Raw genomic sequence first — 24,672 nt, forward strand, 5'->3', positions numbered from 1 at the left:
AACAGTGCAGATGCAAAGTTTGGAAACAGAATGACGGGTTGTGCTGTTTGTTCCATCATTCTGTTACCAAACTCTGCATCTGTACTGTACTTCAAATACATTTATTTTTCTATGGTTTGTTTAATTTTGCAATCATAGTTTTTTGTTTGGAATGCATTTTAAAGTCTCAGTGTTCCCCTACAGTAATAAGTCCCCTCATAGCAGGATGTCATTATTACCACGTTTTAAGTCTAGAAGGAACCATCGGTAGCAGAAGTAGAAGTGGGTGTAGTCGCCATTTTGGTGCATGAGCTCAAAGATCTCCGAATCCAGTATCTACAGAGAGGTAGGAGAAGGAGGGGAGTAGTAGGAGAGAGGGCAGACAGTTGAAAGAAAAGAGAAGACAGACAGACAGTTGAAGGAAAAGAGATGGGTTGGGGAGTAGAGGGAGTGGGTCCGGGAAGAGAGGATGGGGGTTAGTGGAGACCATAAAGTTAGATGTGTTAGTTTCACTGTATCCTTCTGTTCATGAAAACAACTGGATGCATGCCAATACATATACAAATATAGAAGTTACAAAGGGTCTCTGTGGCCTCACCTGGATGAGAGAGCGCATGTTGGCAAAGTGAGTGTCCATGGCCCCGCCGTGGGGGAAGTTCTGATTCATCCTCTTCATGAGCTCAGTGAAACAGCTAAAGGCCATGGCCTCTGAGAGAGGGGGGAGGAAAGATGGAGAGAGAGAGAGGGAGGAAAGACAGACAGAAATGTTGAGCGGTCCGCTTCTATCACCCTTTCGGTTGTCCAACCTGAAGCTCAACAGAACCCCTGTCCTCTGTTTTATAGTATTATATTCATTGAACTCTTTCTTTATTTCTCAATAACTCTGTATGATATAGTGATAGTCTAAGATGAGTCTCATTGACAAACTGTTGTTTGACTAAGCGTTGTTGTGTGTGTGTGTGTTATAGAGCAGCTGAACCAAAAAAAATATTTATTTGGTTGAAAACGGCATCGATATTAGTCAGAAACATTGATTCTAGAGTTAAAATTGACTACAAAGTGTAAATAGCATATTTTGGTCATGAAGTCAGTATCTTCCAAAACAGGTATTAGGGAAGCTGTTACGTTAGATCATGCCCACTTGCCCACTAACACAGGACTGTAACGCCTAGGGAGAATTGTGCATGGAGAAATGCACGGAGAAACAGCTGCGCTGATGGCGCTCTATCCAATCGCTCTATCCAATCGTACGGCAGAACCTACAGACAGAGACAGACCTGCCCACCTTATACATGCACCTCGGACTTGTTTACATAAGAAAACGCGTCGCCTATGTTATGTTAAAAGAACACTTGGCACCTTAAAAGAACACTTGGCCCCTAAGTCATTATTCAATCCTATACTTACAACTTGTGCTAAGTTAGGATATTATACTGAATTGAATCAACCGGACTCAGAGGTAAACTTCAACATGTCTTTACTCCATGACAGTCGGTGTAACTAGAACCCAGCATTATTTACAGACGTGGTAACGTCCTATCAGTACGTCACATCAATACACAACCTCCACCCTTTACTTGGATATAAACTTCAACTTCAACCTAACATACACAACAACACTTGTTTCTTTACCTGCATAGCAACCAGTGGAGGCTGGTGGGAGGAGCTATAGGAGGACGGGCTCTGTGTACTGACTGGAATGTAATAAATGGAATGGAGTCAAACATGTGGTTTCCATTTGTTTGATGTGTTTGATATCTTTTCATTTATTCAATTCCAGCAATTACAATGAGCCCTTCCTCCTATATCTCCTCCCGCCAGCCTCCACCATTATGTTACCAATAAACAAATGAAATCTGTTCCCAGTTTCTTACTAGTTTGGTTTTCCTAATCAACTTTCCTTTATCAGCTTACTTTCTTACTGTAACAAAACATCACTCAAACATTAAGAGTCTTTTCATTAGTGCTTTGTACTTTTCAGTTTATTCTTGTTTTCTTTACCCCTTACTTTTTAAAATGTATTTAACCTTTATCATTATTTAATGACAAAGTCTGTTAGCTTCTGTGGCCGTTTGATTTGTCTGTGAGGCCTGACTGGTTTGGGTGTCAGTGGTCTTTGTGGTGACCTTTCACAGATAGTCTCTGGTTTGGACTCTGTTCCACAGTCTCTTTCAGATGAGTGGTGTCCATTGGTTGTGGAGCTGGCTCCTCAGTTGTGTACCTTTTCACAAATGTTGTATTTCTGTACTACTGGTTAGACTGAACAGCCACATTGTTTCCCTCTTTGCTGATCACAGTGTGTGGTACCCTTTTATTTATTTATTAGATTCCCTATTAGGGAACCCCCGGCTAGTCTTACTGGGGTCCGACATATAACTAAAAATGCATTACAGACAAAAGACTTTACAATATGCATACATTTAAAATCATTAACATGTAATGTGTGTGTACATCTATCAGTTACACATACATGACAGGACATACACACAACCCGTAGGTCACATGGTGGAGAGGCGTTGTGCCGTGAGGTGTTGCTCTATTTGTTTTTTGAAACCAGGTTTGTTGTTCTCTTGCACTATATAAAATGGAAGGGAGTTCCATGCACTCATGGCTCTGTATAATACTGTACGTTTCCTTGAATTTGTTCTGGACCTGGGGACTGTGAAAAGACCCCTGGTGGCATGTCTGGTGGGGTAAGTGTGGGTGTCAGTGCTGTGTGTAAGTTGACTATGCAAACAAATTGGAATTTCCAACACATTCATGTTTCTTATAAAAACAAGAAGTTTTTATTTTATCGTTCCTCAACTCTTAGCCAAGACATGCATAGTATTAATATTATTCCTCTGATTACAATGAAGAGCAAGACATGTCGCTCTGTTCTGGGCCAGCTGCAGCTTAACTAGGTCTTTCTTTGCAGCACATGACCATATGACTGGACAATAATCAAGATAAGATAAAACTAGAACCCGCAGGACTTGCTTTGAGGAGTGTGGTGTCAAAAAAGCAGAGCATCTCTTTATTACGGACAGACCTCGCCCCATCTTTACATCCATTGAATCTATATGTTTTGACCATTACAGTTTACAATCTAAGGAACACCAAGTAATTTAGTCTCCTCAACTTGTCCAACAGCCACACCATTCATTACCAGATTCAGCTGAGGTCTAGAACTTTTGTACCAAATACAATGCTCTTAGTTTTAGAGATGTTCAGGACAGTTTATTACTGGCCACCCATTCCAAAACAGACTGCAACTCTTTGTTAAGGGTTTCAGTGACTTCATTAGCTGTGGTTTCTGATGCATATATGGTTGAATCATCAGCATACATGGACACATATGCTTTGTTTAATGCCAGTGGCAGGTCATTGGTAAAAATATAAAAGATTAGAGGGCCTAGAGAGCTGCCCTGTGGTACACCACACATTACATGTTTGACATTAGAGAAGCTTCCATTAACGAAAACCCTCTCAGTTCTATTACATAGATACCTCTGAATCCACGATATTGCAGAGGTTGAAATGCCATAACACATGCATTTCCTCAACAACAGGTTATGGTCAATAATATCAAATGCTGCACTGAAATCTAACAGTACAGCTCCCACAATCTTCTTGATATCAATTTCTTTCAACCATTCATCAGTTATTTGTTTCAGTGCAGTACATGTTGAGTGCCCTTCTCTAGAAGCATGCTGAAAGTATTTTGTTAATTTATTTACAGAGAAGTAGCATTGTATTTGGTCAAACACAATTTTTTTCAAGTTTGCTAAGAGCTGGCAGCAAGCTTATAGGTCTGCTGTTAGAACCAGCAAAGGCTGCTCTACCACTCTTGTGTAGCGGAATGACTTTGGCTTCCCTCCAGGCCTGAGGACAAAGACTTTCCTCTAGGCTCAGATAAAGATATGACAGATAGGAGTGGCTATAGTCAACTACCATCCTCAGTAGCTTTCCATCTAAGTTGTCAATGTCAGGTTTGTCATTATTGATCGATAACAATACAATACTTTTTCCACCTCTCCCACACTAACTTGACAAAATTCAAACCTGCAATGCTTTTCTTTCATGATTTTGGTATTTTTTTTACACGAGTACGATGGCACACTATTTGTTGTTGGCATTTCCTGCCTAAGTTTCCCCACTTTGCCAATGAAGAAAACATTAAAATAATTGGCTACATCAAATGGTTTGGTGATGAATAAACCATCTGATTCCATGAAAGATGAAGTTGAATTTGTCTTTCTGCACATCATTTCATTTTATCAAAGGTTTTTATATCATTAATCTTGGCTTCATAATACAGTTTCTTCTTTTTTGTTGTTGAGTTCAGTCACATAATTTCTCAATTTGCAGTAAGTCAGCCAGTCAGATGTGCAGCCAGACTTATTAGCCACTCCTTTTCCCCCATCTCTTTCAACCATACAGTTTTTCAATCCCTCATAAATCCATGGAGCCTTAACAGTTCTAAAAGTCAGTTTCTTAATCAGCGTCTCATCCCGTCAGCGGGATCAAAATCCAGCGAAAAATCATATCGCCAATTAGCATAAAAAAAATCATAATTAAAAAATATAAAAATAATATATATATTTTTTTTTTATAGATACACCTCTCCTGAATCGACCCACGTCGTCCGATTTCAAAAAGGTTTTACAGGAAAAGCAAATCATTAGATTATGTTAGATGAGTCCATCGTAAAAAGCAGCAACATAGCCATTTTCCGACCAACCACTTGCATCACATATAACCAAAAAACAGCTAAATGCAGCACTAACCTTTTACAAACTTCATCAGATGACACACCTAAGACATCATGTTACACAATGCATGCATTCTTTTGTTCAATAAAGGTCATATTTATATATAAAAACAGCATTTTACATCGGCGTCTGACGTTGACTAACGAATTTCCCCTCAAATGCGTCCCGGGAAACAATGCTACAATTCCCTAAATTACTATCCTATAACGATTTTTTTAATTTATATTGTCAATCTAACATTTATAGATGAATATCTCTTGAGAACACCTGTCATACCAGATTTTAAATTAACTTTACTGGGTAATCACACTTTGCGATAAAAGGAGATGCGATACTCAGAAAATGAGCTAATATACAGAGCTCGCGCCATCTTGGAACAATCGCATGTCACATCTCATCTTGTATAATATTGTCAATAATCGCCTACCTTTAGTTGTCTTCATCAGAAAGAATCCCAGGTCCACAACAGATGTATTTTCGGTCAAAAAAGTCCATACTTCACGTTCCATTAGCCTGCTCTTGGTAGCGCGTCCTTGGGCTCTCTCCAAATTCTCCGATGTGCGCAGGGCTGAAGTTTCGGATAAAATGATTCTCCCGCCTGTAGGTTCGTTCAAACATGTCAAACATTGTAAAACATTAATCTTCAGGGCCTGTAACACCAAGAGAGCCAATAAGATTCGAGGGGGATGATTTAATTGTCTTTCAAACCGTTTCCAAAGGTGGGGGTAGACATGGCCGCCGGCGTCATAATGGTGATGGCCCATCCCCTGTGACCAATTTCCAATGAGTCTCATTCACTGAGTTTCGACTGAATAAGGCTCAAACCACTGTGAAAAGACTGGCGACATCTAGTGGAAGCAATAGGAAGTACTCACTGAACCATGGTTAACGGTGTGATTTATGGGAAAGATGAGAAGTCGAGTCCACAATTCTGAATTCCACTTCCTGTTTCAATCGGTCTCGGGGTTTTGACTGCCATTTGAGTTCTGTTATACTCACAGACACCATTCAAACAGTTTTAGAAACTTTAGGGTGTTTTCTATCCATATATAATAAGTATATGCATGCCCTAGCTTCTGAGTTTGATTAGTAGGCCGTTGAAAATGGGAACGATTTTTTTTCAAAATGCGCTGTGGCGCCCCCTACCTAGGGTATCCTCAAGAGGCTAACATGTTTATCAATAATTGGAAGATGCAATTTAATAAATTCATCAATGTGCTGCGTCTGGATGCTCCTTATTAATCACATCAGACCAACAAATATTTTTAACATCATCCACATGAGTCAAAGCAAAATCTTTTGTATGATCTCTTATACACTATTTTAGGCCCAGCTTTTGGAACTTTAGCTTTCCTGGATATAGCCACAATATTGTGATCATTGCATCCAATGGGTACGGATACAGCTATTAGTAAAAATGTCATCAATACATGTGGATGATCTTGTTCCTGTAGTGTTTGTAAACACCCTGGTAGGTTGATTAATAACCTGAACCAGATTACAGGCACTGGTTACAGTGAGTAGCTTCCTCTTAAACGGACAGCTTGATGAAAAACAGTCAATATTTAGGTCCCCAAAAAGTAGTAGTAGTGTGTTTACATCACGTACACTATCAAGCATTTCACACATATTATTTAGATACTGTTAGCACTTGGTGGCCTAAAAGAAAAGGCTTTAGATATGTCAGGTAAATCTGCAACCACAACACTTCAATAACACTTGACATACGATCTTCTCTAAGTATTACAGGGATATGGCTGTGAATATATACAGCCACACCTCCCCCATAAGCATTCCTGTCTCTTCTATAGATGTTATATCTTTGTATTGCTGCTGCTGTATGTATCATCAAATTAAGTATCTAAGTGAGTCTCAGAAATGGCTGACATATGAATGTTATCTGATGTTAGCAAGTTATTGATTTCATGAACCTTATTTCTAAGGCTACATATATTATTATGCGCTATTTTCAGCCCTTTCCTGGGTAGACTATCAGAGATAGACACCTTTAAGGTTGTTGTGAACTTGTTTTTTTTGTCCAGTTTTAGGAGATCCTGGTCTCCAATGTCCACATCAGAGTACTTAGCTCTGCGACGGTTGTCTGCATAGATCTTGGTTTTCCCTTTCTCCTCAGCACCATGATCCCATGTCTCCAGCTCACTCTGTGGTGTAGCTATATCCAGAAGCTTTTCCTTTTGAAAAGGAACTCAGCTGGGCTTGGTAGAGTGATCAATGGATCTGTAAACTGTGACGTATTTGCGTAGCTCCCGGTTCCAGCTTGTGCAACGCGAATTTGTTTCATGAGGGAGGCATTTTGCCGCTCCGTTTCACCATTTGCCTGTGCCCATTTTGGCATAATTTTCACGCGCTGTATCCCGTTTTCCTGGCAGAAGTTTTGGAACTGGGATGACGTACCGTGGGCCACAATCAGATCAGATTGTTATTGGTAGACCTTGATGACTGAAAATAGTCTACAGACTATTAATCACCTTTTCTGTGGTGGTAGATTGCACAATATCATATTCATAATACTGTAATAGTCTACAACTACCAGTATGGAGTGTCCTGTTCATAGTGAACCCAATAGATCAGTGGCAACATCAGGTAGCGATGTGGATCTCAGCGGTTCTGGCACGTCTGGTCATCCTACAATCTTGACTTGACTTGACGTGTCTCTCTGAAGCCTTGTCCATGCCCGGCCACCATTCTTTACTCTTGCGATGTTGTTTTGTGCCTACAATGCCCCAATGTCTCTCTTGAGATAAGGCTAGAAGTACATGTGGCAAAACAATGAGTGTTCCCCTTCAAATCAAAACCTTAGGACTAACTGTCCAATTACACACAGTTCATTTGTTATAGGTGCATATGCCTGGCATGTCTCATAACACCCACTCCGAATAGCATTTCTCACCTGTCTTAGTTCTTCATCTGTAGCAGATGCTTCGTCCACTTCCCTTCTGGTCATTGCATTTGGAGTTGCGTTCACAGCCACAAATCTCACATACTCCTCTACTTCATGTGTGTGTGATTCATTCACTGCAGTCTCTCCAAGTAGACGAGACAGAGAGTCAGCAATATTGTTTTTCCCTGGTATGTGGAAGTCATAAGGTTGGAGCCTCAGCACCCACCGTTCGTTGCGAGCGCATGGCTTTAAGCGAGGACTGTAAATAGCCTCTAAGGCCTTATGATCAGTCACTAAATCAAATTCCCTGCCGTATACATACAGGCGAAGTCTTTCACAAGCCCAAACCAATGCAAAGGCCTCACGCTCAGTGTCTGAATATCTGCGTTCACACTCTGACAGACTGCTCACATAACAGACTGGAACCATTTATCTGTGTTGTTCTTACACGAGCATAGCTCCTAGGCCCACTGGTTCTGCATCTGCTATTACTTTTGTGGGAGCATCTTTGTGAAAGTATGCAAGAGTCGTGGTTTCAGACAGTCTTTTAATGTCTGAAACGTCTTCTTCTGTTCCAGTCCGAAGTGGAACGTTGTGTCCTTCTTGGTCAACTTCCGCAGAGGCTCTGAGAATATAGAGAACTGGAGAATGAACCTACTGCTGTAGCCCACTGAACCTAGAAAGCTAGGAACCTCTGATGAAGTCTCAGGCTCCCTGGCCTCGACCACTGCTCTCACTATTTCAGCTGTGGGACCGATGCCCTTCTGTGAGAGTAGCATGCCCATAAACATCTTATTCATGTTGAACTGACATTTCTCTGAGTTGAGAGTCAGTTCACAGCCCTGGTTTTAGCTCCAATTGATGGTAGCCCCATTTAAGATCCAGTTTACTGAGCATGACAGACCCATTCATTCCTTGCAAAAGTTAATCTACTGTGGGGATTGGGAACCTGCCACATATGATTGCTGTGTTCACTTGTCTCATGTCCAGACACAGTTTTATGTTGCCGTTTGGTTTTGGCACTACCACCGCTGGATTCACCCATGGTGTGACACCATCCACTCTCTCGATTAAGTCCATGTTTTGTAGTTCCTCTATCTTTTTCTCCACAGCTTCATTCAGGTGGAATGGAGCACGCCTAAGGGCCTGTGCTACTGGTGTCATGTTTTCATCAACATGTAGGTTGATCAGCTTTGTGTTGAGCTTACCCATCCCTTCAACCAGCTTGGGGTACTGCTGTTTTATCTGTGCTTGCACATCTGTCACTGCTGCTCTGCCAACACCCACTTTTTACACACCCAATTTAATGGCAGTCTCTTTCCCTAGCAACGGCTCTCTGTCACAGTGAACTCCGTCTGTGTGCCGCGCTTGCCTAGCTTTATTTGGCATGTGAAAACTCCTTTCACTGGTACTGGCTCGTTTGATGAGTATACATATAGCTTTTGATCAGTCAGTGATAAACGACACCTGATTTCTGTGGCTTTCAGCTTTTCCCATGTGCTCTCATCTACTATGTTAGTTGTGGCCCAAGAATCAATTAACATGAATAAATTGTCCCCTCCCACTGAGAATGTGATCCTGTCTGAGTTACAGTTCTCATGCACAGATGCATAGTCTCTGTTTTGTTCCTCTGAATCAACACATTTCACAATCTGTTTCGAGTTATCTTTGGTCTTGCACATTTTTGCAAAACTCTCCTTTCCGTCACATTTCTTGCAGGTCTGCCCGCATGCTGGACAAGCAGGGTCCTTTGCAAAATGATCATTTCCACAAAGGTAGCAAACTTTCTCTGATTTGTATTTTCCGTCTGCATTCTGTCTCTGGCCCGTTTGTGATATTTCCCTTCCTTGTTGAAAACATGATCTCATCACCCTTCGCATCAGTACTCACATGCATGGTGGACATTTGCACTTCAGTTCTTTCACATTGTGGCTTGAGTAACCGCACTAATGTTAGCCTAGGGCCCTCCTCCAATAGCTTTCGCCGCACATATTCTGTATAACACTTGCTCAATATGGCACCTCTAATCTGATTGTCCTTATCTCCAGCAAAGTCACAGTCCTTAGCTGCTTGTCTAAGATGAGTAACAAGTTACTGAACTGTCTCACCAGTTTTCTGTGTCAGTCTCGCGAATGCCGTGTTCACTTGTGGCACAAGGGAAAGGGGGATGCCTAGTCAGTTGTACAACTGAATGCATTCAACCGAAATGTGTTTTCCACATTTAACCCAACCCCTCTGAATCAGAGAGGTGCAGGGGACTGCCTTAATCGACGTCCACATCATCGGTGCCCAGAGAGCAGTTATTGTTGGGGGTTAACTACCTTGCTCAAGAGCAGAACCTCAGCATAGCAGGTTCACTGTAGCAGTCAAACTTTGGCATGGTGCTTTCCATCTTGTCGACCCTCTAACTCACTTTTCAGATTTAATTATTGTTTTCAAACATTATCCTCGTCGCCATTGTTCAATCCTATACTTACAACTTGTGCTAAGTTAGGATATTATACTGAATTGAATCAACTGGACTGGAGGTAAATTTCAACATGTCTTTACTCCATGACCGTCTAGTAACAAGAACCTAGCATTATTTTCTGACGTGGTGACGTCATATCAGTGCGTCACATCGATGACCGATAAAGCCCTTTATCAAGTGGCAACTTGCTGATCTGTTTGATAGTGATCACTCCAGTCTGCCACTGTTGTGGGCTAAATGAGAATTGAGACAATGTGCACTTGCATCCCAACTGCCACTTGTCAACCCATTCATGAGCATCTTGTGTCCCGCCACGACCTGTTTTGTAACATGATTCACTAAAAGACCCTGCCAGACGGACGCACACTACGATAATAGTTGAACAACAAAATGACACTGAAGCACTTTGTCTCTCGCCAGTGACTTGATAAGCTGATTCATCTAACGTGGCCTGCCTGCTCAATGTGCCTGCAACAGGTAACTGCCAAAATAAAGGAAACACTTGTGTAAATGAGGGATCTGGCAGCTCTGTTATGGTGTAGGGTGCATTTTCCTGGTTTAGGGCCATTCAACCCCTTAGAGGGCAAGGTAAACGCCAATAAATACACAGCCATTCTGAGTGATCACTTTCAACATATGGTGAAGCATTTCTATCCTGATGGGAGTGGTCTCTTCCCAGCCTGTTCTCATAGACTAGACGTAACATAGTAAATGTAAATCCAAGACACTCAAATTAGTATGTTATGTTACGTTTGGTATGGTTACATAAGACATGGTTATTTAAGGAAAAAACGAAAGCCACTGATAAACAGTGTGTAGCTTGTGCTCTATTTATGATAATTTGACAGCTTGCTGCTGATAAGTTGTAGACATGTTCTCAGAAATCAGTTCAGAGCGCAGTAGCAGCTGACTCGATACTTTCTGTAGTGCACTACTAGTTTTCATACAGTTTTTTTTTACTTGAGAAATACTGCGCCTTAGATAGATGTAAAATTGCACGACTAAGACCACCTTGGCAAAAACGTCTAATTTAGTTACAGGTTTCTTGATTTATCTTATATTAATTCTGACTATTTTGAGGGCAAAACGTTGCTACCATTACTCAATAGAGACAAACAACAGTAACTGCCAGGGTACATTATAGCGAGCATAACACACCCAGATCGAACCACATTACGCAAATTTTTTTTTTTTTTCTTAATGAGCAGCAGAAAAACACATGCGGAATAGGTGAGTTCAGCCCCCCTTTCAAAAAGTACTGATCAAGTCAAATCAAATTGAAGAAGAAAAAATTATCTTGAAGGTTGACACATTTTGCAGCCATCGCAGAATCAATATCACAACTACCAAGGAGGAGAGTGAAGGAGGAACACAACACAGCTCACAGCCTTGACTCACAGCGTTAACTCACCATCATCCAGAATGACAAGGAGGGGAGCTAGCAGGTCACACATGCCCTGCACATAGCCAATCTCCAGGTGCTGCCAGATATAGCTGTGAAGAGAAGTCAGCATCATGTCCATTTATTAATTGCACTCCACACATAACATAATGAGTCCTAGATTATTTACAAACCTTTCCACAAAAGTGGAGTAGAGAATCATGAATGGCATTGTTTTTATTTTACCTGCACATGATGTTGCGCAGTTTCTCCAGGTTGGCAGGGGTAAAGTACCAGTAGTTTCTGTCACACCGTTGGACATCCTTCTCAATGCGATGCAGGTTGATCGTGTACATGTCCAAAAGCTCTTGCTACAACAAAGGTGCAAAACCACCACACAAATGTTAAAGAATAACCAAACACCTAAATACATCTCGATTATTCCAAACTTTTATTCTAAAAAAATGAAATGCCAAGTGCCTACAGAGTAGGTGGTTCCAATGGATGGCACTGGAGAGATTTTCAGCTCTCCTCCCACAGTCAGGAATTCAAATTTAGGGAAGAGGCTCTCCATCTCAGGCTCCTCAGACATGATGGACTCTGTGCCCTCAGGGCTGGGTTTGCCCTTCTCCTTCTCCTCCAAACGGAGCTCCAGATGGTGAACTGAGCCCTCAGAGAGAGCAGCCCCGACCCTGGAGCTTTCACACAGGCCCTTCCTGTCCCACGGTAGGGCCATGGAGAATTTAGCTGAGGAAATCTCCTCCATCTCAATGGCCGAAGGAGACTCGTCAGATTCTGTGGTGGCCAGAGCCTCTTCGAGCCTGGTGGTGCTACCCAGTGCTTCCATTGCTCTTGCCACCCTGGTCTCTGCAACAGAGCTTTTTTTATTCTCTGACTCTGGCAGCTTGGCCTCAGATAGTATGGTCTCCTCCTCCTCCTCTCTTTTTCCCACTTCCTCTGATTTTTTTACCTCATCCCCTTTTGCCTCTGCAACCTCTTCCGGTGACACTGTCTTATACACCTTTGTTTCGACTACCTCTTCAGATTTCAAAGTTTGATTGGCTTCTACTCCCTTCTCAGTTTCTGTCTTTTCTAGAGTTGTTGCGTTGGCTTCCTTTACTTCCGTTGTTTCAGCACTCTGTGTTTCTCCAGCCCCTGTGTCTGAAGTTCTTTCATCATCCAGTTGTGATGTTGTGTCTTCCGTTGCTTCTGCAGTCACCGTTGATATCGATGTATTCTCCCCTGTTGGCTCTCTATGGTTTGTTTGGGATGTCTTATTCTCTTCTGGATCTACAGACTCTGGTTCTGGTCCTTTGTTCTCCTTTGTTTCTCCTGACTCCCCAGGTTCCAGTGACTGCATCTCCTCTGTGTGTACTTGCATGGTTGGCTCTCCATCCAACATTTTCATCACTTCTGCATCAGGCTCTTTAGCCTCCCTTGTTTTGGACTCCACTTCTGCTTTCGGTAACTCGCTGTCCTTTTCAGAGGTCCTTACCTCATCTTTCTCATTAGATAGAGTCATGGAAGTCTTCTCTTCTTCTATTTTCAGGCTCTCTAGCTCAGCTGGGTCTGCTGCCTTGTCCTCCGCTGTCTCTGGATTTTTTCCCATTTTTACCTCTGGATCTTCTGTCTTGGTGTCCTCAGTATCTTGGGCCACTTCAGTCACACTCTCTTCCTTCTCTTTTTCCTCCTTATCTGGCCGGTCCTTGGCCTGGAGGTCCTTCTCATCCTGCAGGGCCAGGGGTTGGACATTTGGGTCATCTGCTTCCAACTCTTCCTGATGGGCTTTGACTGGGATCTGTTGGGCTGGGGCCAGCTGTGGAGGAGCACAGATGGTGGTTTTGGGGTTGGTGTCAGGCACAGTGCTGTCCTCTGTGCTCAGAGAGTGGTCCGACGTGCCCGAGGTGACAGAGAAGTTGCGAGAGGAGGGATGTCCCGAGTCTGGGGAGCTGGCCACGTTGGGCAGGCCTCCTCCATTGGGGATCTTGGGAACCGGCTTGGCCTCCTCACTCTTGGGCTCCGTCTCGATCTGTTCCACTTCCTCCACAGACTCAAACACCTGAAAGAACAAGCCAAAGGGAAGCAGGCTAGTCCAAGGGAAGGGATAGGAGGATGTGAAGAACTAGCAGGAGAGTGTGGGGTTGAGAAATATTGGTTCAAAAAAGCAAAAGTCTGTAAAAGACTAAGGTAATTCCATAGTTTTGGAACAAAAAGGAATCGCACAATTGTAATATGAAAGGTTTTTGGTATGAATATTACAAAAACTGTCATGGAACTATTTTTTGCTTTCGAAGGTGCTCTTCGATTTTGAACTTGAAGCCAAAATACAACATATTTCCACTAGAATAGTGATTGGTGGACCAAAATAAAGTTGTACACCACGGGTAAGCTCAGGACATTGTTCTATAGTTCCCTTTTCAGTCCTGTGAGACTAAGTAGCCTTTGTGTATACAAGTGAGTGTATATTCAGCTCTGTGTGTGTTATTATTCTTATTGTTAATCAATTATAAATAATTCATTACTGTTAATTATGTGTAGAGGGGCATAGAATTACATATGGAATGCATTTAACATGTTATATATTTAAGAGGATCTCTGTCTAGATGGGTACCTGGGTACTGCTGTCAGAGTCACTCTGCAAGCGAGCCAGGCTCTGTCTGTCTGAGCTGCAGCTCTGGGAGGACTGGCATGAGTAGTACCAGAGAACAAGCAGGGGAGAAAACAGGTCAATAAACCCTGGAACAACACTATCCATACAAAATACTAATGTGGACAAGTCATTCTGTAGGCCTGTATGTAATGATATGTAACTGTCGTAAAGGCAGTGTATTATTGGTGCTTCAAATTAACATTACACAATATGCTTTGTAGTTTCATATTATTGAGGCGTTGGAGAGCTAACATGTTGGTCAAGACAACATGTTGGTTTCCCGGCTATCCTGTGTGCCACAAGACTATGTACAGACCCTGTGTTGTTGTTTTTGTCGCACTGATTTGCTTTATCTTGGCCAGGTCGCAGTTGTAAATGAGAAATTGTTCTCAACTGGCCTACCTGGTTTAATAAAGGTGAAATAACATTTAAAAAATAATAATAATGTGTGCGCATGGGCAGGCGGCCGTGTGTGTGTGTCACCTCATTGCTGACGTTGGAGTCACGGTGCATCATCCTCTGCACAGTGCTTGGATTATCCACACTGGCTGAGATGGACGAGCATTTAGCAAGTGCCGCAGCGTGCTGCTCCTTCTCCCGCTGCCGCACGATGGCCTCGCAGCCCAGCCACTCGCTCATGGTCTGCTCGTAGCACGCCCGCACCTGCTCATCCACCTGCACAGTGTCACAGGGCAAGGGTCAGGGGTCGGAGATCAAGGGGTTTGGTGGTGACCTCCGATGGCAAGGGTGACACCAACCTCTTTCCTGTCAGCCTCAGACATGCCAAACTGGTAGTGGCCCAGGAGGAAGGGCCACACCTCCTTACGCAATGAAGGGTCAACACCACCAAAGTAGACCAGGCGCAACAGCTCCTGCTCCTTATAGGCCTGGAGAGCAGGGAGAGAGAGCAGGGAGAGAGAACAGGGAAGGAGAGCAGGGAGAGAGAGCAGGGAAGGAGAACAGGGAGAGAGAACAGGGAGAGAGAGAACAGGGAAGGAGAACAGGGAGAGAGACCAGGGAGAGGGGAACAGGGAAGGAGAACAGGGAGAGAGAGCAGGGAAGGAGAACAGGGAGAGAGAACAGGGAGAGAGAGAACAGGGAAGGAGAACAGGGAGAGAGACCAGGGAGAGAGAACAGGGAGAGAGAACAGGGAAGGAGAACAGGGAGAGAGAGCAGGGAGAGAGACCAGGGAGAGAGAACAGGGAGAGAGAACAGGGAAGGAGAACAGGGAGAGAGAACAGGGAAGGAGAACAGGGAGAGAGAACAGGGAGAGAGAGAACAGGGAAGGAGAACAGGGAGAGAGAACAGGGAGAGAGAACAGGGAGAGAGAACAGGGAAGGAGAACAGGGAGAGAGAGCAGGGAAGGAGAACAGGGAGAGAGAACAGGGAGAGAGAGAACAGGGAAGGAGAACAGGGAGAGAGACCAGGGAGAGAGACCAGGGAGAGAGACCAGGGAGAGAGAACAGGGAGAGAGAACAGGGAAGGAGAACAGGGAGAGAGAACAGGGAAGGAGAACAGGGAGAGAGAACAGGGAAGGAGAACAGGGAGAGAGAGCAGGGAGAGAGAGCAGGGAGAGAGAACAGGGAAGGAGAACAGGGAGAGAGAACAGGGAAGGAGAACAGGGAGAGAGAACAGGGAGAGAGAACAGGGAAGGAGAACAGGGAGAGAGAACAGGGAAGGAGAACAGGGAGAGAGAACAGGGAAGGAGAACAGGGAGAGAGAGCAGGGAGAGAGAACAGGGAAGGAGAACAGGGATAGAGAACAGGGAGAGAGAGCAGGGAGAGAGAACAGGGAAGGAGAACAGGGAGAGAGGGCAGGGAAGGAGAACAGGGAGAGAGAACAGGGAAGGAGAACAGGGAGAGAGAGCAGGGAAGGAGAACAGGGAGAGAGAACAGGGAGAGAGAGCAGGGAAGGAGAGCAACGAAGGAGAACAGGGAGAGAGAGCAGGGAAGGAGAACAGGGGGAGAGAGCAGGGAAGGAGAACAGGGAGAGAACAGGGAGAGAGAGCAGGGAAGGAGAACAGGGAGAGAGAACAGGGAGAGAGAGAACAGGGAAGGAGAACAGGGAGAGAGAGCAGGGAAGGAGAACAGGGAGAGAGAACAGGGAGAGAGAGCAGGGAAGGAGAGCAGGGAAGGAGAACAGGGAGAGAGAACAGGGAAGGAGAACAGGGGGAGAGAACAGGGAAGGAGAACAGGGAGAAAGAACAGGGAGAGAGGGAAGGAGAGCAGGGAAGGAGAACAGGGAGAGAGAGCAGGGAAGGAGAGCAGGGAAGGAGAGCAAGGAAGGAGAACAGGGAGAGAGAACAGGGAGAGAGAGCAGGGAAGGAGAACAGGGAGAGAGAACAGGGAGAGAGAGCAGGGAAGGAGAGCAGGGAAGAAGAGCAGGGAAGGAGAGCAGAGAGAGAGAACAGGGAAGGAGAACAGGGAGAGAGAACAGGGAAGGAGAACAGGGAGAGAGAACAGGGAGAGAGAGCAGGGAAGGAGAGCAGGGAAGGAGAGCAGGGAAGGAGAACAGGGAGAGAGAACAGGGAGAGAGAACAGGGAAGGAGAACAGGGAGAGAGAACAGGGAGAGAGAACAGGGAAGGAGAGCAGGGAAGGAGATAACGGAATGAGAGAGGGGAGGGAGAGGCCTGAGTCATTGAGCCACAACACACACAGATATAGAAAGCCCTACGTACAGACCCAGTTCAAATACCAGTAGCAGTTGTTTTCTTTCAGTTACTAGTTTTGAGCGTTTGATGGAGTCTGGCGTACCAAAGAGCTGAACATACTGTACAGTATCCACACATGAATACACTAATGTTACCACAAACACTGGCACAAAACATTCACATGAATACACTAATGTTACCATAAACACTGGCACAAAACATTCACATGAATACACTAATGTTACCATGAACACTGGCACAAAACATTCACATGAATACACTAATGTTACCATGAACACTGGCACAAAACATTCACATGAATACACTAATGTTACCATGAACACTGGCACAAAACATTCACATGAATACACTAATGTTACCATAAACACTGGCACAAAACATTCACATGAACACACTAATGTTCCCATGAACACTGGCACAAAACATTCACATGAACATATGCCTTGTTAAAAGTTAATATGAGCCAATCAGTTGTGTTGTGACAAGGTAGGGGTGGTATACAGAAGATAGCCCTATTTGTTAAAAGCTCAACTAAGCAAAGAGAAACGACAGTCCATCGTTACTTTAAGACATGAGGGTCAGTCAATGCGGAGTACAGTCGCAAAAACCATCAAGTGCTATGATGAAACTGGCTCTCATGAGGACCACCACAGGAAAGGAAGATCCAGAGTTACCTCTGCTGAAGAGGATAAGTTCATTAGAGTTAACTGCACCTCAGATTGCAGTCCAAATAAATGCTTCACAGAGTTCAAGTAACAGACACATCTTAACATCAACTGTTCAGAGGAGACTGTGTGAATCAGGCCTTCATGATCAAATTGCTGCAAAGAAACCACTACTAAAGGACACCAATATGAAGAAGAGACTTGCTTGGGCCAAGAAACATGAGCAATGGACATTAGACCGGTGGAAATATGTCCTTTGGTCGGATGAGTCCAAATTAGAGATTTTTGGTTCCAACCGCCATTTCTTTGTGAGAAGCAGAGTAGGTGAATAGATAATGTCCGCATGTGTGGTTCCCACCGTAAAGCATGGAGGAGGAGGTGTGATGGTGTGGGGGTGCTTTGCTGGTGACACTGTGATTTATTTAGAATTCAAGGCACACTTAACCAGCATAGCTAACACAGCATTCTGCAGCGATACGCCATCCCATCTGGTTTGCGCTTAGTGGGACTATAATTTGTTTTTCAACATACCAATGACCCAAAACACACCGACAGGCTGTGTAAGGGTTATTTGACCAAGATGGAGAGTGATGGAGTGCTGCATCAGATGACCTGGGCTCCACAATCACCCGACCTCAACCCAATTGAGATGGTTTGGGATGAGTTGGACCGCAGAGTGAAGGAAAAGCAGCCAACAAGTGCACAGCATATGTGGGAACTCCTTCAAGACCGTTGGAAAAGCATTCCTCATGAAGCTGGTTGAGAGAATGCCAAGAGTGTGCAAAGCTGTCATGAAGGCAAAGGGTGGCTACTTTTAAGAATCTAAAATGTAAAATATATTTTGTTTGTTTAACACTTTTTCGGTTACTACATGATTCCATATGTGTTATCTCATAGTTGTGATGTCTTCACTATTATTCTACAATGTAGAAAATAGCAAAAATAAAGAAAAACCCTTGAATGAGTAGGTGTGTCCAAACTTTTGACTGGTACTGTACGTGTATAAAAAAACAAAAGAGGAAGCCAGTGGCTTATTAAATTCTTCACCAGTATCCCTTCAGTAGCCCTAAAAATTGCCAAAGACTCTAGCTACCGTTCTCTCTGCTACCACACGGCAAGCGGTACTGGAGCGCCAAGTCTAGGTCCCAAAGGCTTCTTAACAGCATCTACCCCCAAGCCATAAGACTGCTGTACAGTTAATCAAATGGCTACCCAGACTATTTGCATTGACCACCCCCCCCCCCCCTTTTTTTATGCTGCTGCTACTAGTTGTTTATTATCTATGCATAGTTACTTTACCCCTACCTACATGTACATATTACCTCTATTACCTGGACTAACCTGTACCCAGCACATTGACTCGGTAGCGGTACCCCCTGTATATAGCCTCATTATTGTTATTGTTATTTTATTGTTGCTCTTTTATTTTTTTACTTCAGTTTATTTAGTTAATCTTTTCTTAACTTTTACTTTTCTTAAAACTGCATTGTTGGTGAAGGGCTTGTAAGTAAGCATTTCACAGTAAGGTCTACACCTGTTGTATTCGGCGCACCTGTTCTATACTATTTGATTTGATTTGATCAATCAACGTGCAGAATGGTTGTGTACCACTGGATGCCAGTGGGGGCCCCAATCCCCTGTTTAATAATGAATAATACTTAACTACAACTGTGAGAAAAATGTCAAGATTGACTACAGCCAGTAGAACTCTACAAACACAGATTGGACAAACATGGATGAACTAAAGCGATAAGTCAACTGAATCCCTCCCATTGGTTGATTATTTAACAAAATCCCTCCAATGAAAATGTATGCTGTTGATACGCTGACAGGCAGGGCATTAGTCACGCTTACATACGGCTGGTTGTGTGACTAAGAATGTGTGAGCAATGTGATGATTAACGGATGAATACAGATGAGTGTATGTGTGTGTGCATGTGTACGTGCGTGCGTGTGCATCTCGTCGCCAGGGGGTTTGGGCTGTCTGGTACTGCACAGTGTGTGTGTGTGTGTGTGTGTGTGTGTGTGTGATGACTAAAGTGATGCTGCTTACGGTGCAGTCCTGAAGGAACCTCTGCCACACCTCGGCAGTGAGGCCCCCTAAAGCATCGCCGGGCGCGTCGGGTGTCACGATAGTGTGGTTGACCAGGGCCGAGAGGTGTGTACGTACGGTGGACAGGTGACGACAATAAGCCAGCCCTGGAATACAAAAACACAACCGCTATCAAATGATCCTTCTGACATTCTGAGATTTTACGTGATACCGTATCTAAATAAGGCCATCACACATCGGACATTTAATTAATAGTTGGATGCTAGACTAATTGATGAGCTGCTTTAAATTAAAATCTGTTGCAAAACGTTGCAAATCATCTAGGGGGACAGAAGATACAAGATTTGTGTTCACAATCACATACAGCCATAGAAAGCCCGGGAGATGATCTGATACTTCATTTGGTCACACAGCAGCTTCAAAGGGGCTCTGCAAAGGGAAACAGCACACAAGTCAGGGTTCTCCATATTGGCTCCACCTTGTCTTAAACATGTCAAACAGTCTCTATTCTCCATTCACAAGAACATCTTAAAGTAACTGTCCAGCGTTACCAATTGTTTATGAAATATTACCTCAAATGAATTAATGAATTAAATAGATGTCCTTCTCCATTCACTGTTCATAAGGACATCAAAACCGTAATTGCGTAATAAAACAGTACATTTCAAACGATGAGATAAATGCATGCACTACAGTCTCAACATGTAATAAACCTGGGTTCAAATATTATTTGAAATCATATAAAATACTGTATATGTGCTTGATTAAGCGTGCCTATTGCAATGGAACCAATAGAAAAGTCAAAAAAGTGCGTATCCTGTCCACCTGGCACTCCAGGCAGGTTAAAGAAAAATACCTAAATATTTGAAAGATTTCAAGTAGTACTTGAACCGGGGTCTGGGGATCTTGTATCCTTCTCAGGTCAGTGGGATCGGTTAAAGGCCAGGGATGATAATTGGGTAACCAACAGTGTGTGTGTCTGTCTCTGACCTTTCATGGTTGCACCCATTGGGAGGCCCTCTGTCTGAGAAGCTGCACTGGGTACAGGACGAGCAGGAGGATTTCCTGGTTGTGGGCTGCCAGATGTTGGCCTCCTGGTCCATCAGCTCTGGGGCCACTGCACCACAGAACACACACACACACACCAGTCAAAAGTTTGGACACACCTACTCATTCCAGGGTTTTTCTTTATTTTTACTATTTTCTACATTGTAGAATAATAGTGAAGACAACACAACTATGAAATAACACATATGGAATCATGTAGTAACCAAAAAAAGTGTTAAACAAATCAAATATATTTTATATTCTTCAAAGTAGCCACCCTTTGCCTTGATGACAGCTTTGCACACGCTTGGCATTCTCTCAACCAGCTTCATGTGGTAGTCCCCTGGAATGCATTTCAATTAACAGGTGTGCCTTGTTAAAAATTAATTTGTGGAATTTCTTTCCATCTCAAGCTCTATGATGAAACTGGCTATCATGAGGACCGCCACAGGAAAGGAAGACCCAGAGTTACCTCTGCTGCAGAGGATAAGTTCATTAAAGTAAACTGCACCTCAGCTTGCAGCCCAAATAAATGCTTCACAGAGTTTAAGTAACAGACACATCTCATAATCAACTGTTCAGAGGAGACTGCGTGAATCAGGCCTTCATGGTCAAATTGCTGCAAAGAAACCACTATTAAAGGACACCAAGGAGTTCAAATTAGAGATTTTTGGTTCCAACCGCCGTGTCTTTGTCAGACGCAGAGCAGGTGAACGGATGATCTCCACGTGTGGTTCCCGCCGTGAAGCATGGAGGAGGAGGTATGATGGTGTGGGGGTGCTTTTCTGGTGACACGGTCAGTGATTAATTTACAATTCAAGGCATACATTTGTTTTTCAACAGGACAATGACCCAACACACCTTCAGGCTGTTGGAAATGTATTCCAGGTGAAGCTGGTTGAGAGAATGCCAAGAGTATGCAAATCTGTTATCAAGGCAAAGGGTGGTTACTTTGAAGAATATAAAAAATATGAAATATATTTTGATTTGTTTCAAACAACAGACACCCTGGTTAGAATTCAGGCTGTATCACAACCGGCCGTGATTGGGAGTCCCATAGGGCGGTGCACAATTGTCTCGGTGTCGTCAGTCTTTGGCCGGTGTAGGCCGTCATTGTAAATAAGAATTTGTCTTCACTGACTTGCCTGGTTAAATAAAGGTTACATTTTTTATTTATTGATTTTTATCAAATAAAGATCCTACATTGATATATGTATTTGACCCTGGTCTGAAACTCTGTGCTATACTGTAACTGCACAGGTTCAAACACCCAGCCAGAATCACATTGTCCCGTCATGATTTGGACACCTCTGGAGATGATTCTCAAGACACGATCACAGCTGAATTAGACAGATTGGGCAAGATCTGTCACTTGATTTGAGGAAGTGTTAATAGCTGCCATAGAGGTGGCGTTAGAGAGCAACTCAAGCACAACAACAATGACAATTGGGGGATCAAGGGATGGTAATGAGGACACATTCTTATTGGTCTTTATGTTTCTATATTCTCTTTATGGGCACATACTAACTCAAGTTCTCAGGCAAATCTTCCATTGACGTCAAGGCATAATTAAAACAAAATGTTTATGTTAAGTGTGTGCATCTGAAGTTAGAATTCGTCTCTAAGCATGACAATTTGCTTGTTCAACATTTGCTTTTTCTACTACTGTAAACCACTGTGTACCTCGACATAACGCTGTGTTTTTTCTATTGGAAGGCCCATGGCCAGTCAATCGTCCACCTATTGTCCAAGAGGGACTGAGGTTAAGGAAAGAGGACAGAGAGTGCTTGATTAGGGGACTCATTTGTAAGCTTTGCAGGAAGGAGACAGAGGGCAAGGCAGTGATTGAAGCAAAGCAAGTGGACCGACAGACTGAAGGAGGAGCTGAGGTGTGGTAACGTTACAGCTGTTCCCTGTGGTGGGCGATAGGGGGTCTTCGGGACAACTGAAGGAGCGCTTAGGGACCACCAGGTTCCCTTTGATTGGGGGCTGTCCTCTCAGGTGGAGGGAGAAGGAGCGAGACAGGAGAGGAGCCCCCGGGGGAAGACGGGGAGGGTGGGTTATAGTCACTGGAATGGACAATGAGGACAGTTGGATTGTTTTTAAACAAAACACATCACTCCGTGGCCACCTGAAGTGATCACACGAATGGAGGAGGGGTTGAGGTCACTTACCAAACTCTGATTGGCTGTTGGGGAACAGGATGCGGAAGACATAGTCCGTTGCCTCGTCCTCCTCCTTATCAGACACGGAGTCTGAGGATCCCTGTGAACACCTGTTTCTCAGTTTAGGGAACACTTTCCCCTGTAGTCAGAAATTAGGGGAATGTTAGATACAGTAAATGCCCAAAAAATATGACAAACTGTCAAAATCTAAAATGATTAACAGCATTCTTTGTTAATTAAGACATTTTTTAAATTAAGATTTTGATAGCACAGGGTCTTTAAATAGTCTAGATTTGTAAAACATCCACACTTTCATGAAACAGAAGGACTGCCTATATAAGCTATACTTAATAAGGTCTGGCTTAAAGCAGCCTTGTGTGGGAGGGGGGGGGGGGGTTCATTATTTATTCTGCCCAGTAGACATGATATAGGCTTTAAGCAATCTAACACATGTACTAACACATGTACCTGGGCTAAAATAACTCAAGATTGGTCTTTTTTTTAATAATCAAATGAAATAGGAATGACCTTTCCCCTCTGGGACCAGAGCGGAGGGTCGAGCTGGCCGTGGGGCAGGAGGCCGTTCTCCAGGCAGGAGAGGAACTGGAGCAAGTGCCCCCCTCTGGGGAAGCGCAGCGGGGGTCTCTGAATGCCGTCCTGGCTCACCAGCACCACCGTGCCCCCGGTGTCCACTGCAGAGAATAATTTATACCTTTTATGAACCTTTTAAATATAAAAAAATGATATGAACAACTCTGTAAATGAACCAGAACTAGCTGTCGTTGATAGCAGTAGCAAGTAGTTGAGCTCCATACAAGATGTGCCGATTACAATCCAGACATTACAATGAGCCTGTCTTCCCAATGTTTCTCTCCACTAGCCTCCATTGGTGGACCTACCCTGCTGATGACAGTGCAAATAAACAATCTCCTCCAGACGTATGGTCATAGCGTAGTCCCAGTACACACTGAAAGAGATGGAATCAAAGCCGGGGTTATTGAGACATCACTCACCTTGTCACACTGAGTTGAACGATAAAGATCGCCATAGGGATATGTGTGTTACTTGGTGTGTGCAGAACTCTGAATACGGTCTGTGTTACTGAATGTAGAAATGATTAAAGTTGGGGTTCGGTATTTTGCATAAGTAGGTAGAGTGTTTGCTGCTCCCATAAGTGCTCTTTAATTAAAGTTTAACTGAGACATAGCAAACAACACCACAGGCTAAGAACCAAAGTCACTAAAATGATATGACTAGTTACTTTGAAGTATGCTTGAACATGTCCCCCTGCTGCCCCTACAAACAACCCTCATCATATTCCCCTCTCCAGAGTTGACCTCAGGACACAGAGCCCTCCTGAGTAACACTCAGACAGACACGCTGCATGATTTAGTCATACTGAACCGCTGCACCAACTGTAGACATCAACTTAAACACACAGGTGGTGTATGGTGTTCCTACAAACAGTCATCCCCTTGTTGTGCCATCTTGATGTACATAAGTGAGAGATATGATCATTAGTGAATCGCTCTCCACACCTGTGCTCATAGTCCAGGTCTCCCACAGAGCCGTTCATCAGCTGATTGGGCGTCCACTTCAGCGTCATGATGTGAGCGGTCTGGTGGAGAGACAGGTATCCTGGGATAGCCTCCATGTCATCCCTCTGTAATGCCAAAAAGGATAATAGTTTGAGGATATGTTTTCTAAAGTGAACTATGAAGAAATGATATAACAATTACCCCACCGAAGACATTATTTGCAAAAGTATACTCATCATAACAGACTTTATATGGGGAAATAAAACTCATAGAATAAAAAGGAGTGTTTTACATCTTCCTAAGTCAGGTGGTGGTTTTAACCTTCCAGACTTGGAATTGTATCAAATTGCCACTTGTGACATATAGTTAAATGCACTAAAGTAGAACATTGGGTAC

The 24,672-nt window shown here is 43.6% G+C and overlaps 1 protein-coding gene across 1 annotated transcript in view; it reads right to left on the reverse strand.

Moving 5' to 3' along the window:
* The window catches only part of LOC106585677 (small G protein signaling modulator 1), a 71,343-nt gene that overhangs the window by 5,276 nt on the left and 41,395 nt on the right, over nucleotides 1-24,672 (reverse strand). The window contains exons 8-23 of the mRNA XM_082968651.1: nucleotides 24,277-24,401; nucleotides 23,638-23,705; nucleotides 23,267-23,430; nucleotides 22,748-22,877; nucleotides 20,517-20,643; nucleotides 19,891-19,955; nucleotides 19,527-19,672; nucleotides 14,895-15,023; nucleotides 14,620-14,811; nucleotides 14,098-14,169; nucleotides 11,971-13,545; nucleotides 11,733-11,857; nucleotides 11,517-11,599; nucleotides 5,161-5,331; nucleotides 578-687; nucleotides 219-315 (exon numbers count right to left, since the gene is read on the reverse strand). Coding sequence (XP_082824777.1) covers nucleotides 219-315; nucleotides 578-687; nucleotides 5,161-5,331; nucleotides 11,517-11,599; nucleotides 11,733-11,857; nucleotides 11,971-13,545; nucleotides 14,098-14,169; nucleotides 14,620-14,811; nucleotides 14,895-15,023; nucleotides 19,527-19,672; nucleotides 19,891-19,955; nucleotides 20,517-20,643; nucleotides 22,748-22,877; nucleotides 23,267-23,430; nucleotides 23,638-23,705; nucleotides 24,277-24,401 — 3,379 coding nt within the window. The remainder of the gene's footprint in view (nucleotides 1-218; nucleotides 316-577; nucleotides 688-5,160; nucleotides 5,332-11,516; nucleotides 11,600-11,732; nucleotides 11,858-11,970; nucleotides 13,546-14,097; nucleotides 14,170-14,619; nucleotides 14,812-14,894; nucleotides 15,024-19,526; nucleotides 19,673-19,890; nucleotides 19,956-20,516; nucleotides 20,644-22,747; nucleotides 22,878-23,266; nucleotides 23,431-23,637; nucleotides 23,706-24,276; nucleotides 24,402-24,672) is intronic.

Source organism: Salmo salar, chromosome 24, assembly GCF_965601325.2.
Source record: "Salmo salar chromosome 24, fSalSal1, whole genome shotgun sequence".
NCBI classification, from domain to species: Eukaryota; Metazoa; Chordata; class Actinopteri; order Salmoniformes; family Salmonidae; genus Salmo; species Salmo salar.